General features: G+C 36.6%; 1 protein-coding gene and 1 long non-coding RNA gene across 2 annotated transcripts; both read right to left on the reverse strand.

The window, feature by feature from the left end:
- Positions 1–2,027: 2,027 nt before the first annotated feature.
- On the reverse strand, positions 2,028–6,384 carry LOC112194075 (disease resistance protein RPV1). The gene is made up of 5 exons (XM_024334337.2): positions 5,888–6,384; positions 4,510–5,611; positions 4,131–4,406; positions 3,119–4,039; positions 2,028–3,026 (listed from the first exon to the last, which is right to left on the reverse strand). Exons 1-5 carry the CDS (start codon positions 6,382–6,384, stop codon positions 2,418–2,420), a joined length of 3,405 nt encoding a protein of 1,134 aa, XP_024190105.1. The 3' UTR covers positions 2,028–2,417.
- A 7,615-nt stretch (positions 6,385–13,999) lies between these two features.
- On the reverse strand, positions 14,000–14,530 carry LOC112194095. The gene is made up of 2 exons (XR_002934082.2): positions 14,327–14,530; positions 14,000–14,247 (listed from the first exon to the last, which is right to left on the reverse strand). It is a non-coding gene; the product is annotated as an uncharacterized LOC112194095 (long non-coding RNA).
- Positions 14,531–16,294: the final 1,764 nt, after the last annotated feature.

Raw genomic sequence — 16,294 nt, forward strand, 5'->3', positions numbered from 1 at the left:
CCAACAGTAGTTCAAATTTCAAATTACCAAATTACAAACCAGCAGTTCAATTGAAAATTAACATAATAAAAACTGAAAAGTTGTTGACCCTCATAGGACATCTGCAACAACGTCTTCAGTTCTGCACTTATTCGGTTCTTCCCTTTTCACTCCTTAGAAACAGAGACCTGTGTAACTCCAGAAAAATCTTCAAAAACATATAACCAAGCAGAAATCAAGCTCAGATATTGAAAGCAAGAGTTAAACAGAATTCTAGAAATTCACAACAATCCAACACTTAAACAGAAATGCATAAACTAATAGAAATGCAAAGTTCCAACTACTAAACCTGATTCAAGCTTTTCCAGTTCTGCATAGAGATAAAGCTCAGTCTTTGTTGGCTCTTTGTATAGTGTAGACGCACTATTTGCTCTCAGCCAATCACTGTAGCAGACTAGACATTCCACCATTTTTGGAGTTAAGCTTGCTCTAAAAGGATCGATGAACCTTTTTCCAAGAGGGAAGGCACTTTTAGATGCAACTGTGGATGCAAGAACAGCAAACACGTCTCATGCAATCTGCGATAGAATGGGGAACCTAGTTGCATTTTCTTTCCACCAAGCCAATAGGTTATCATAGTATCAGAGTGAGTTGCCCACGTGTGCATGCCTCACGGGCACACGGGCTCCACGTCATCCAAAGTTGTCTACGTGTATGACTTGAAAATTTGCCATACGTGCGGGGAACCTCTGTTAACTTTCAGTAGAAATACCGACTTAGTCATATTAAACTTCAACTTGAGAAATAGGTAAGTCTAGGACTTAGGAGGATATATCTCCCCAAAAATTTGCAATGCCTGTGGACCATGTTATATAGATTTGCTAGTAGAGAAAATATTTCAAAATATTGATGTGGATGCTAACATTACATTGTGAGTGTCAACACAGGTAAGGATTAATCAACACAGAAACGCAAGATAGGCATGGATTTACATATAGTGAGATAAGATTTGGACCTTAAATTGATGGTATGTACAATATATTGAATTTAAAAATAGTGCACTTTTGGTTTTTATTTTCTTGCAGAACAGAGTTGACGTAGAACCTAATTTGATTCTTTAGTTGTGAGAATGCAATTTTGTCATTCTACAAATATGGGAAGGAAATTTGGGTGGAAAATTGATATGCAAAGTTACAAACTCGCACTACTAAGCTCGAGGACGACAACTATATGTTGATGTTGATCTTTATAAGAACTAGTATCATTCTCTCATGTGGATCAAAAAGTTCACATTGCAGCGCCACCCTAACAAATTAGGTCATTAGATATTGAACAATTGATATTCTTCTTTAACGTCTAGTCGATCTTACACAGGCTAGCTAGCTAGCTAAGATGAATTAACAAGCATGACTACAAATGAGGCAATGTGGGTTACCAGAAAATGCATTCAGTACATATAACTTTACTTGACATAACTATACCATCACTGCATGGAAGGAGTGGTTGCATTTGGGTAAGAATTAGGACGATGGTAGGTGATGATGGATTGGAAGACACGAGCTACATGTCAAAGTTTTGAAATAAATTAGAGATTGTTAAGAAAAAATTAAGCTAGCATAGGATTAAAAAAATGAAAGGAAGTCAAAAAGTGAATGTATGACGAGGGCCCATGCCAGGTCGCACTATGAGATGTAGGAGTATCTTGATCCGTGGGGGTGTGGCAACCTTTGCAAGTGCAACTGGTGCAACTGATGCAACGTGATTTGAACAGAAGTCTCAATGCTTAAGTCAAAATTAACACTTGTGCACTGCATAGTTAAAGCATATCCTGCATATAAGTCTGTTGAAATAATACTATATTGAAGAACAAGAAAATTTCTCCATCCAATTGACCAAATAAAAAAGGAAAAATTATCTGGTTCAGAATGTAATCAATTGAAAATGGTCCACTGTTACCAACCCATTGCTTCTCTTTACTATTATGTAACTAACCTCATAGATTCAGCAGCTTTGCTCATCTTTTGGTCGAGTCTATTCATGTACTGATCAATAGAAAAATGAAAGGAACTGTAACCCATCTCGGACAACTAGCACAAATGAGCTTCCTACTTTTTTAGGCCAATTAGCACAACTGAGTGACAGATTGTTAACTTTAAAAAACTGGGCTACATTACTGAATCTAATGATGATCTGTACTACTTCACTTATGTTATTGATCAAGATGGCAGAAAAAGTGATGAGAAGTTGTCATGACATCAAAGCACATGAGAGATAGGGGAAATATGTTAAGAACATGAGAATATCTAGTTGCAACTAGAAGTCATAATGTGAGATGGTCGCTTACTTGTTATGAATACTGTGAATAGCAGTGTTAGCATTTCATTTTTGCTTCGAGGCACTGGATGGTCAGAGCAAGGCAGCGTCTTCTAAAAATTTTTTCATTCTTCTGCAGATAAATATTCGTCATCAGAGCCACCACTTCCGCTTGTCGCATCTAGTGTTCCATTAACGATGACACCACCTTGTTCATATGCTGATTTGCCTAAATCACAATCCATTGTCTCATGAACAGAAATGCTGCTCTTGGATTGGTTCATTTTACTGATCAGCTCTTCCTTATCGTGATCGTACAGCGCACGGGCCCCACATTTCTTTACCAGAAAGCCTCTATCGTTTTCTAAAGGTTGAATGATTTCAAAATCAAACCTTATAACCTCACTGAATATGTGACCCATCCAACAGTTCCGAGGATCCCAGTAATGACTGGACAAAACAAGTAACAAAAGGTGATCTGAAACAATTTGTTTTGCGCAGAAAGTAAAAGCATGCGTTTGCCATCCACACGTAATTGTACAGTTATCAGGAAGGGCAGACGGATTTTCTTGAGGTACCAATAGAGCACATAAAGCAATCCACTTGCTATAATTAGATGCATAAGAAGGTAACTCCACAGTTACCGAGTTTCCTACACTATGATTATTGAACCACTCCAAAATTTCACTTCCAGGAATTACAGCAGTGGAAGACGCAAAAGAACAAGGGGTTTCCTGCACCATACCAAACATTATATCACGTAACTATTGAAGGAGCGGGTTTAGGGTTTAGGAGAGGGAGGGAAGGGGAGAGAGAGAGAGAGTACCTCAAGAAACCCCTTTAGGATTGAATATAAGAAATAATCTTGATTATCAACCGTACTCAAGCAATTGTTGCCAGAGAGATAAAAACCTGATAATCTGCACAAATCTTGTGGATTTGGAAATATTTGTAACGAAGTACAATTGTCGGTTATTACCGTTAAATAGTTGCTTAATGGAAGGTTTGGCAATTGTTGGAGTCTTTTGCAATTCTCCAAATTAATATATTGAAGCTTAGAAAGCAAATGAATGCTTGCAGGAAGGCTAACAAAATTGTTACCTCCGAGTTCCAAGCTCTTCAAGGAGGACATAGAACCAATATCATTGGGAATTTCTCCTTCACTGAGATTACAATCACTCAGATTTAATGTCATCAATGAAGATAAATGCTTCAACGAAGCTAACACAGGAATTAAAGGGTGAGGACTCTTTCTTGGAAATAAGCCAGAAAAGAGCAACGAGTACCATGATCTTGGGCATTTGCCATTGACAATTCTCTTAAGAAAAAGGAAGTAGGGCAACTCTCTTGCAACAATTCCACTCAAATCAAGCTCCTCCAAACTCTCACTGAAGTGCTCAATTGATGAAGGCAGTTTGTCAACAGCAGTCCCACTTAAAGAAAGCTTTGATAATCTTTTCATTTGCCCCACAAATTCTGGAATCATTTTCAGTCTTGAGCAGCCAGATACATCAAATGTTTCAAGAGATTCCATTTCTACTTCACTTGGGAGACTCTTGATACTTCTGCAGTTTCTAAAGTTCAACATTTTAAGTCTCTTGAGAAATGCAATGGATGGATGAATCTTCACTAAATGCGTACAACCTTCAAGAACCAACTTCTCAAGGTTTTGAATACCTGTGAAATCTGGGGTCCTTGTCAAGTTTATGGAGTAACTAAGATCCATAGATTTCAACTTGCCCAAGTACTGAAGAAAACATGAAGAATGGTAGAACAATCAACTTCCATGCATGAACTATAAAATATAATTATAAAATAGTAGATATTCAACAACTTACTTTTATTCCATTCCAGAGGTGATCGATATTGCTATGAACCAAGCTCAGTTCAGTTAGCTCATCCGGTTGAAAACCTGGTGGAAGAGATTTTGAAGGATACCAACTCCATTTCAGAAATCTCAAGGCATTAGGAAGATATTTGGGGCCAAGAGAAAGCTTTAAATTATCAATGTAGAGCAGCTTCAGTTTACACATTTTAGAGAAGGCTTCAAGATTCCAATCTGCCTCTTCTAATTCAGGCAAGTCTAACACTACGCCTTCAATGGCTTTAGTTCCCTGTTATAAAAAAATAAGTCAATTCCAGGAATAAGTATTTTTCATGTTAAATGAAATGACAGTGCTATCCACGTTTGATGATTCAATTTGTATAAAATCTTACCGTATTCTTTGTGAATACATGAAATATGTCGTTGTGAAGCCACAACCGACTGCGTCCACCAGGCTCTTCATAAGACTGTTGGCGAACAATTTCACATCCCATTTCTTGTATCAAATCATGCATACCTATTTGGTTGGCTGAGGAAATAGTTATCAGAGATTTCTCAGCAAGAACATCTATTGTAATGCGATTGCAAAGGTCAGAACTGTATACTTGTTCAATCATAAACTCGTTGCGATACAGCCTGCGGAAACATGCAATGTCCAGAAAAATTTTCTTCTCCATCTCATCAAGTCCATCAAAACTTATCTTCAGTATTTCAAAAATTGTTCTGTTGGGAGTATTCCGTAGTTTTTCCAATGCAGAATTCCATGCATGTGGACTTCTTTTATACAAGAAAGACCCCAAAGTTTTAAGAGCTAAGGGAAGACCTCCAGCATAGATAACAAAACTATTAGACTGTTCTGCAAAATCTTCATCAGGCTCATATTTCCTAAAGGCTTTCCAACTAAAGAGCTGGAGAGCTTTATCATCGTTTAATCCCTTCAACTCATATGGTTTTTCTATACCATGTGTGACTAAGATATGTCGATTTCTAGTGGTAATGATGATTCTACTCCCCAAACCAAACCAATCTTTTTCTCCCACCAAGGTTTCCAGTTGCTCTACTTGATCCACATCGTCAAGAACTAGAAGAACTGCTTTATTACATAAACATCTCTTTGTCATAGTGATTCCACTATAAACATCCCATACTTGTACATTTTCTTCCTTCAAGATTTGGGAAAGAATCTGCTTTTGTAGATAAACTAGACCGTGGTTTGTGCAAACCTCTCTGACATTAGCAAGAAAGATGCAAACTTCAAATTGATCACAGATGTGCTCATAAACTAGTCTAGCAAGGGTTGTCTTACCCAACCCACCCATCCCCCATACCCCTATAAAGCGAACATCATTTGCTTCTTTATCTAAAAGAACATCTATTTCCTCAAGCTTAGCATCCATTCCAACCAACTTCTCAGAGGAACCAAATAATGTGAGACTATGATGCACTTTGCTCCACAGTGCTTGCACAATCTCTTTGATAAGCTCTGCTTCATACCTAAAAACAAGAAACCAAATAAGATTATAATTCCCTTGCGGAATATAAGAACGTACATTTGATCACTCCTAAGAACCTTCGCATTACAAGAGCGTTTTGTAGAGTACTATGAAGTCTTGAAACTCCGGATATGTGAGTCGTTCTATTAATTCAATATATATGACATACTGCTCAGCATTACCTAATCTAACAATTCATATATACAGATTCAATACTTCGGAAGAGCATCATAGAGCTGAAAAGTTTGAACATTAAAATAAAATAAGAGTTCATTACCTATAATCCTTTGAAGCCCAGCCAGCGAGATTAGCCACTTTGGTTAAAGCAGCTCTCCACCCTTCCACCTCCTTATTACCTTCTCCAAGCTTCTCTTCATGTTCATCGAACGCTTCAGCAAAGCTGCCCCTTTGATGTCTCACATGAGACGGCTCCACCTCATAAAAGATTGGTAGAATTGTCCCTCTCTCTTCCATGCATTCAAAAATCTTAGAGAGTTCAAGCAAGCACCAAGTGGAAGAAGCATAGTTTGGCGAAAGAACGACGATGGCAAACCTGGATTGCTCAATTGCTGAGAGGAGCTCCGGAGAGATGGCTGTGCCTCTTTCAAGTTCTGGGTCGTCCCGGAAAGTCCTGATTCCTCTCCACTGCAACTTGTCGTATAAGTGGTCTGTGAAGCCCTTGCGGGTGTCTTCGCCTCTGAAGCTCAAAAACACGTCGTATTTCCATGGGAAAGCTGAACCAGTGGAGGCTCTAACTTGGGTGCTCAACGCCATCGGATAGTGATTGATTGGTGATCAGAGTTCTGCTCCAAACGCACAACCACTGGAAGAAAGATGAGAAAAAGAAGGAGACGACAGGAAGACGAGGACTTTGACTCGGCGATCTGTCGGTCTTTCATGACTTAATTGTTATAGGTAGGTGTGTAGATGAATATAAAATTATTTTTTCAATTACCTCTAAGTGCAAGTTCACCCGTTGGGTCACCAGGTCACCTACTATTTACTGATTTTTAGTGTATATTTTCATTCTCTGAGTCACGAAATACACTATACCCGTGACCCAAGACACGAAATACACTATGCAGGTCACCATGGTGACTCACCCAGGGCACGAAATACACTGTGCTCGTAACCCAAAGTGTGAAATTAACACTAAAAAGTAGTGAATAGTGAGTGACCTAGTGACCTAACAGGTGAACTTGCTCTAATACTAAAATATTATTTTTAGGCTGCAACTATTTCCACCACACTTATGACTCGTTACACTCTTTCTTCTTCTCTCTACACCCCACATCCAATCTCTTGCAGATTAAATAAATAATTAATTGGAGCTATTAGACTTTTTTTTTTTTTTTTAATTTTTTCTTATTCGAAAGAGGATCAAAGAGTTTCACTCATGCCCCCATGGTGACTCAAACCCATGACTTCGTACATAGGTAGTGGACGCTCTAACCACTGAAGTCAAAATCATTAGCCGCTTAATACATATAAACGTGGTGCAATTTATTGGATGGTGTCATGAGCAAGACGAATGTTTACTTGTTTATGCATTCATGCCGAACAACAGTTTTGACACTAGACCTCATCAACGGGCCGGGCCGGGCCTTACTCCATTTTTAAATAGTAGCAGGCCGAGCTTTATTGTAAATTAAAGGATCCAAGCCCATCCATTTAATGCTGGCCTTGCGGGCTTTTTCAGGCCTGGCCGGGCTAAGCCTTGCGGGCTTTTTTGGGACCTGTCTTGCGGGCTTTATTTACAAATAAATCTTTAAAGATAATATTTTTTATAAACTTATATTTATATATCATACACTACAAAGAGAAACCTCTATCAACTTAAATAAAATGGAAAAACCGACCGTTGGATGAGATTATTATAATAAATTATGAGTGTGGTAAAAAATTTAGCCAATTTCACCATATTTTCGAATCCAATCGAATTGGTCAACCGTCGTTACTTGTATGTTTTCTTGGTTGACCGATGGCATGACGACTGCGAAACGTGCTTATTTTTTCACATCATGTTCGTAAATATTCCATCGATGGATGTGCGTGGACATGAGATAAAAATTTCAATTTTAATTGCAAAGATGTTGGCCTATACCAATTTGCCTCCTAAAGTCGTATGACTTGTATATTGCATTTAAATTGTTGAGATTCATTCTAAAGCAACTATGAAGTGGAAAATGAATTTAGAGAAATCAACCGCTCGATTGAAAGATTGTAATGTTTTATGGTGATTGTAAAAAATTCAGCTAATTTGATTCTTGTTTCGAATTCGATCAATTAGGTCAAATTTGGTTACTCTTATAAACCTATATCTATTATCATACACTCCAAAAAGCAACCCCTATCAATTCAAAGAAAATGGAAAAATGGACCGTTGGATGAGATTATTACAATAAATTATGAGTGTGGTAAAAAATTTAGCCAATTTCACCATATTTTCGAATCCGATCGAATTGGTCAACCGTTGTCACTTGTATGTTTTTTTGGTTGACCGATGGCATGACGACCGCGAAACGTGCTTATTTTTTCACATCACGTCTGTAAATATTTCATCGATGGATGTGCGTGGACATAAGATAAAAATTTCAATTTTAATTACAAAGATGTTGGCATATATTAATTTGCCTCCTAAAGTTGTATGACTTATATATTGCATTTAAATTGTTTAGGTTTATTTTAAAGCAACCATGAAGTGGAAAATGAATTTAGAGAAATCAACCGCTCGATTGAGAGATTGTAATGTTTTATGGTGATTGTAAAAAATTCAGCTAATTTGATTCTCGTTTCGAATTCGATCAACTAGGTCAAATTTAATTACTCTTATAAATCTATATCTATATATTATACAGTCCAAAGAGCAACCCTTATCAATTCAAAGAAAATGGAAAAATGGACCGTTGGATGAGATTATTACAATAAATTATGATTGTGGTAAAAAATTTAGCCAATTTCACCATATTTTCGAATCCGATCGAATTAGTCAACCGTAGTCACTTGTATGTTTTCTTGGTTAACCGATGGCATGACGACTGCGAAATGTGTTTATTTTTTCACATCACGTTTGTAAATATTCCATCGATGGATGTGTGTGGACATGAGATAAAAAAAAATTAATTTTAATTACAAACACATTGGCCTATACCAATTTTCTTCCTAAAGTTGTATGACTTGTATATTGCATTTAAATTGTTGAGGTTCATTCTAAAGTAACCATGAAGTGGAAAATGAATTCGGAGAAACCAACCGCTCGATGGAGAGATTGTAATGTTTTATGGTGGTTGTAGAAAATTCAGCCAATTTGGTTCTCGTTTCGAATTCGATCCACTAGGTCAAACTTAGTTACTCTTATATACTTATATTTATATATCATACACTCCAAAGAGCAACCCCTATCAATTCAAAGAAAATGAAAAAACCGACCGTTAGATGAGTTTATTACAATAAATTATGAGTGTGGTAAAAAATTTAGCAAATTTCACTATATTTTAGAATCCGATCGAATTGTTCAACCGATATGTAGAATATATATATGCACTAATGCACAAATTCTATATAGAAATATAAGAACTTCCACACACACACACACACATATATATAGATATATATATATATATATCTCTATATCTATATATATATATAAATATATATATATATATATATATATATATATATAAACACACACACACACACACATATATATATATATAAGGATTAATTTCAGTTTACCCCTGAGGTTTGGGGGTGTTATCATTTCACCTCCCTCTACTTTCAATTTTGAATTTTTACCCCTAAACTTTCCAATTTCAATCAGCCGTGTCCAATTTCTACTATTCCGTCCAAATTGGACGTTAAATTTGACTTTTGAGGGCTAAAATGGTCATTTCAACATAAAAAATTAAAATATATATTTTTTCTGTTTTTTTTTTTTTTTTTTGTATTCAACCTATACACCACAAGTTACAATAGGTTTATAAAAACAAAAAAAATACTCTAGGTGGTTGAAAGCTGCTCGCTGATCTACGATATTTGTGATATATCTCTGATAAACTGAAGAATTTTAGGATATATCCCCAATAAAGTGAAGAAATATTTGTAAAAAATAATTTTACACTTTATATGTAAATAAATATCTATATATCCCCAATAAAGTGAAGAAATATCTGTGTAAAATCATTTTTTGTCTACGATATTTGTGATATATCTCCAATAAATTGAAGAATTTTATGATATATCCCCAATAAAGTGAAGAAATATCTGTAAAAAATGATTTGACACTTTATCTGTAAATATCTGCATATCCCTAATAAAGTGAAGAAATATTTGTGTAAAATCATTTTTTACAGATATTTATTTACAGATAAAGTGTAAAATTATTTTTTACAGATATTTCTTCACTTTATTGAGGATATATCCTAAATTCTTCACTTTATCGGAGATATGTCACAAATATCGTAGACCAGCGAGCGGCTTTCAACTATCTAGAGTATTTTCTTGTTTTTATAAACATATTATAACTTGTGGTGTATAGGTTGAAGACAAAATAAAAAATAAATAAAATGAAGAAATAGAAGAAAAAAAAACTAAGAAACAGAAAAAAAAAAAAAAAAAAAAACTAAGAAACAGAAAAAAAAAAAAAAAAATTTTATGTTGAAATGACCATTTTAGCCCTCAAAAGTCAAACTTAACGTCCAATTTGGACGGAATAGTAGAAATTGGACACGGCTGATTGAAATTGGAAAGTTTAGGGGGTAAAAATTCAAAATTGAAAGTACAGGAGGTGAAATGATGACACCCCCAAACCTCAGGGAGGTAAACTGAAATTAATCCTATATATAAACACACACACACACACACACACACATATATATATAAACACACACACAAATATAAATCTATATGTGTGTGTGTATATATATATATTTATAAACACACAAACAAATATCTACATATATATATATATATATAATATTTTACGGGCTTTTACTGGCCGGGCCTACGGACCGGGCAGGGTTTTTGCGGGCTTTTGGCGGGCCGGGCCATTACCCACCGAGGCGGGCTTTTGCGGGCTTTTTAACGGGCCGGGCCGGGCTTTTAGCCCTCAGGGCCAGCGGGCCTACATCGGCCCACTTGATCCGTGGGATTTTAGGTACAGAATAGCTTTAGGCTTGGCCTCTGCCCTTCATTATCTACATAAAGATGAAGAACAGTGTGTGCTTCATAGAGACATAGAATCGGCTAATGTATTGTACGTTGGCCAGCGATTTCAACACTAAGCTAGGTGACTTTGGGATTGCTATAAGCTAGTGGATTCGCGGTGGAGCACTCAGGCAATGGAGGTGGTAGGTACCTTGGGCTACATTGCCCAAGAATATGCACACTATGGGAGAGCGAATAAAGAATCAGACATGTTTAGCTTGGGAGTTGCGGCCTTGGAAATTGCATGTGGAAGGAGAACTTACAAAGATGGAGAATATCATGTGCCACTATTTGAGTGGGTTTGGAAATTGTACATTTCAGGAAATCTTCTTGATGCAGCTGATGAGAGAATGAATATGAATTATCGTCAAAATGAGATGGAATGTCTTTTGATTGTGGGATTATGGTGTGCTCACCCCAACCACTAGGAAAGGCCAAAGGCAGGACAAGTGATGAAGGTTCTTTTGCTCTAAGCACCGTACCCTTGCCAACACTTCCAGTTGACATGCATGAGCATAACTATAGTGTTAATATCAGCTCAACCTAAGCGACAAGATGACTCTCCTTCACACCTATCTTTTAGCTTATAGCGTCAACACCGTGCGTCGTTAATACAGTAGTCATCAAGCTACACTATATCTGTATCAAATGCTTATTAGTACCAAATGCTCATTTGAGGAAGTCACTAATTTGGTCATGTTTTGAATGAAATATGAAAGATATATACCAAATGCTTATTGAGGAAGTCTCCAATTGGGGTAAATTATGAGACTGCATGAACCACCTGTTTGGCTCCAAAATCAGTGCGGTACAAACTGTCTCTTTTGCTGATGTGATTGCGCAGGTGTGCCAGCACCGTGGGGTGCAGTCGTCGGAGAATCCCTTGACCTGACTTCTTCTTCAAGCGCTGTGGACGAGGAGAACACCAACCTCGTCACAAGGTTCTTTTCTTGCCTTTCGGAAAAGGACTTTTTGCCTTACTGGTTAGGACTTTGGTTGTGATCTCTTGTGTTCACCGAATCGATACTCAACGTTGAAGGCTGAGCAGAGCAATCACTGGGAAGTTGTGAGAAAGCACGGGTTTTGCTAAAGCGTGACTTTAGCTTCGCTGGGTTGCGAGGGCGTTACCCTTGCTTCGCTGGTTGTATCTGTGGCAGTAGCACTGGCAGTCGGCTCGCGGGGAGACTAGGACTGGAAGTACGGTCGCCAGGTTGATCTGGTGATGCTGGCAGTCAGCTCGCGGGAAGACTAGGACTAGCGTGCAGTCACCAGGTTTCAACGAGGTTGAAGGTTTGCTCCGGGGAGGCTTTGTAATCGCTGGGATTGATTGATTCGAGAGAGGTCCCTTGTATATCGTCTTCAGCCTCTATATATAGGCTGCTGCAGATTCTCCTTCCAAATAGGAATGAAATACTATATTTTAGGCCACAGTTATTGGCCTTGAATCAAATCAAAACTCTTAATAGTTTTGATATCTATCGTAGTCAATAAAAGATTAACTCTGTCGTCGCTAGAATATAGGTAAAGATTAATTGCCTCTTGGAATCCTGGACGTAATCTCTTGGATGCTGTAGGATATGCATTAATTGCATATATATCTCTTCGCGGCTTCGCAAAGAGTCCTCGCGGGGACTCTACAATCATTAATTGCATGGGCAAGCATTTGGTCGCTTACATATGATTGGTTGATGAATGATGGCCCACCATGCTATTCCTTAATTGTCTCACCATGCAAAGGTATATGCATACCTTAATCAATAAGAGTTCATGCTTGCACGTCCCCCTTAATTGCATAGGAATCTTGGCTTCTTCCTCAATTGGCCTACCGTTTAGCAATCATATATACTCCTTAATTGCATGGGAGGCTTGAATACTTGCACATATATTGGTGCTGAAGGATCATGAAGGATAATTGAAAGCTTCCTTAATTGATTAAAGCCATGAGAATCCTAACCAAAAACATGCACGTAACCAGGACTCCAACCTTAATGTAAGATCTTTTGTCAAATATGCTCCGTCTCCGTAGCCAAGTAAACCACCATTAATTATCAAATATCTTGATAATTACTAGTAAATCAATGAGATCACGATTTGTCTTAAGATTACTTGATCTCCAAGTAGGCTTTATTTAGCCTCTAAACAATATATTCCGAACTTATCGAAAATATATAGCTTGGGCCACGTATATTGGCCCGGTTTTCTTCGAGTCCCCCTTGTCGGGAAAAAATGTTATTTTGGGTTCAAACACCACCTATACACTGCACAGAATCACCTACTTTGAGTCTTTCACTAATAGATATGCTCTTATTCAATGATCTTTATGGCCTAAATTAAGCATCGAATTTCAAATTCATGTTCTTCCACGTTTAGCTAACACTTTGATATACAAGGTTGATGAGCAATGGCGGAGCTAGGATTTTAAAATGGGGTGGACGAAATTTTTTTTTTTTAATAAAAGTCTACTAATGCTTTAATTTTTTTTTTTAACTTAAAAAAAAAACATGTTTTATTCATTCCTTAAATTAATCATATATTATAGAAATTCTATATTAAATACATATCAAATAATCATATAACTAACTAATAAAAAAAATCAACAGTAAAACATTGATAGAATTTCGATAACAAAAGTCTAAGACAAAAAAACATACTTATTCATATTTTATCATGCGCTCTTGAATAGAACCGAAAATCTTTAATTATTGAATTTGTATCATAATGCTCAACCAACTCTTTTTCTGACCTAATTTATCCAAAAAAAGCAAGTTTTTGATGCAAGTATGCCTCTTAAAGCAGAATAGAAAAAAAAAATACAATAAAATACTTCAAGCAAAGAGATAACATACATATGATTAAAAATAAATAAATTAATTAATATATGGGCTAAGTTTAGAAATTTTGGGGTGGGCTACTCTTTAATATTTAATTTTTTTAATTGAAATAAAGCTACAAATTAACGTTTTTAAAAAATTTGAGGTGGGCTATAGCCCACCGGAGCCCGTGCGTAGCTACGCCTTTGTTGATGAGGACTTTCACAAGAAGTCATTGATGTAATCTTCATGACAGATCTTGAATAAGACAATACTTTGGCCAAATCAATGTGGACAAAGCCACACAAATTCTTACTTGTTTTCTGTATATATGCATGCCTTTGTGTAGTATTCAAATCATATGAATGTTGCAATGAACCAAAAACTCTGGGACGAAGTGCAATTGGCCTTTTAAGTAAATAACGTAAAACAGGAAGCCATGTTCTCCTCCATATACAATATCTGGACTGGATACTATAACAGTTAACAGAAACCGAGTAAAAAAACCAGATACCTCCCAAACATGTCTACTATCCTTCATTTTGGCAACCAGCGCAACTACGTGGAAGCTTTAATGAACAATATTACAATCCAAAGCCGCCATGACAACTTTTGTTTCCTCCTGCAGAAAACAAAACAGTTAAAACAGTCACCTAAGTCGTATTACTGAGAGCAAACAAAAGCTGCACAACGAAATATACCTTTGGTAGATAGAAACTGAAACCCATCCAAACAAAGTCAAATTAATATAATTGCAGATCTTCAAATGCAGCTTCCACGAAAAGGCAATCAATAGTTAAGTAACCAACTCTTACTTGTTGGAGTGACACCAGGAGTTTGCCATCATTGGCCACAGTAGACCTGCCATGCATCTTTCCAAGAGTCCACTTTCTTCCCCTTTTTGGATTTGACACTGTGCCAGAAAAGTAATCAGACGACAGAGGAGATCTGTCGTCTGATCAAAAAAAATTTTGTTGTCTAGTACGGTGCCGTCTCTTGGGGGTATCAGACGATAGATTTCCTCTGTCGTCTGATTATTCAGACGACAGAAAGTTTTTGGGTCTTCTGTTGTCTGATGAATTTTCAGACGACAAAAAGTTTTTAGGTCTTCTGTTGTCTGATGAAATCAAGACATGAGTACTAGTGAACTCAGACGACAAATAAATGTGATGTGATCTGAAAACAAATAACAGTTCCTTGTAATTTTTATGATCTAATGCTTATTCCAAAGACAGAAAAATGGTCATTTATGTGGTTTGAATGCACCAAAGTAGAAGATATGAAATCGTATCTGTTGTCTTAATGGACTTATAATAACAATTTAGTGTTGTTTTATTCAAATTCCAATAACAGTTAACTGTCATTAGCATTCAGTTCAGATTACATTTATCTATCGTCTTTAGTAGCCTACAATAACATTTATCTGTTGTTTTAGTGCAAAGTAACAACATATTTTTTCTTGTATCTGTTGTTCTTAGATATGTCCAACAACATATTTGGATTTCATTTTGTCGTTGCTTTTTATTTCAGATGACAATTTTGTGTTGTTTGAGTGCACAAGTAACAACATATGGTTTCTTGTTTCTGTTGTTCTTAGATATGTCTAACAACATACTTGGATTTCATTTTGTCGTTGTTTTTCTATTTCAGATGACAATTTTCTGTTGTTTGAGTGCACACGTAACAACATATTTTTTATTGTTTCTGTTGTTCTTAGATATGTCCAACAACATATTTGGATTTCATTTTGTTGTTGCCTTCTAATTCAGATGACATATTTGTATTCTCGTTGCGCCACAATTATGTAAATCTGGAAATTACCCAATGCATTCATCAAATATGGAATCCATTCATAAAAATACCAATATTTGATTAATCTGTTACTGCAGCTATACATACATCCATAATGGAGCTAAACTTAGTAAACATCAATTCAATAACCCATAGCAGTTGGCATGATCAACAAATGAAACCCAAAAAACACTGATATCTCATACTATTGATCATGTTTGGTGAAGGCAGATTTAGGTGGTGCATCAGTCTCTTCAACAGCTAGTTTCGACACTGTTTTTTTACCTCTTTTCATTTGCAGTGCCTTCATCCTTAGTGTTATTGCTTTAGCTTTGGCTTGGTTGTTAGACCGGGGAGCCTGAAAGAAACAGATCAATATATAGTCAGCAGTATGTATCAATAAATGGTTGAAAACACATAATTAAGTTAAGGAACCAAATGTTAAAAACTTAACAGCCACATCAACTCACCAAGTAAACAAATATCAAGAAAAGAAACACAAGCCAGACAATAGAAGCCACTCACCAAAAAGAAACTGAACCCAAGACCAAGTTCTTGCCTTTTAACTTCAAACAAACTCTCTTCTCTCCTTCTCTCTCGTTTCTGATCCCCTCCGGAAAAAAAGTATTCTTCTTCCCTCTTCCTATTCCTTCTTCTTTTCTTTCTTTCTCCTCTTCTCTCTGTCATCGACTTTCCCATATGCTCCTCTCTTTCTTTCTGTCTTTCCTCTTTCTCTCCCTTGTTACTCTTTCTTTCTCCACCTCCCTCTATTTCCTTCTTTCTCATCACTTTGCCGACCCATCTTTTTTTTCTTTCTTTCTTCTTCTCGGCCACCAAAAACGGAACTTCTCCTTTTCAAATAAAAGCCCACACCCCAA

The sequence above is a fragment of the Rosa chinensis genome, chromosome 1, assembly GCF_002994745.2.
Source record: "Rosa chinensis cultivar Old Blush chromosome 1, RchiOBHm-V2, whole genome shotgun sequence".
In the NCBI taxonomy this organism is placed as follows: domain Eukaryota; kingdom Viridiplantae; phylum Streptophyta; class Magnoliopsida; order Rosales; family Rosaceae; genus Rosa; species Rosa chinensis.

Bases quoted from the DNA above. Each gene is read 5' to 3' on its own strand.
- LOC112194075 (XM_024334337.2), bottom strand. From the start codon at position 6,384: ATGGCGTTGAGCACCCAAGTTAGAGCCTCCACTGGTTCAGCTTTCCCA. The intron at 5,612-5,887 runs GTAATGAACTCT...TCTTGTTTTTAG, and splicing joins TGGGCTTCAAAGGATTATAG to GTATGAAGCAGAGCTTATCA. The intron at 4,407-4,509 runs GTAAGATTTTAT...TTTTTATAACAG, and splicing joins ATGTATTCACAAAGAATACG to GGAACTAAAGCCATTGAAGG.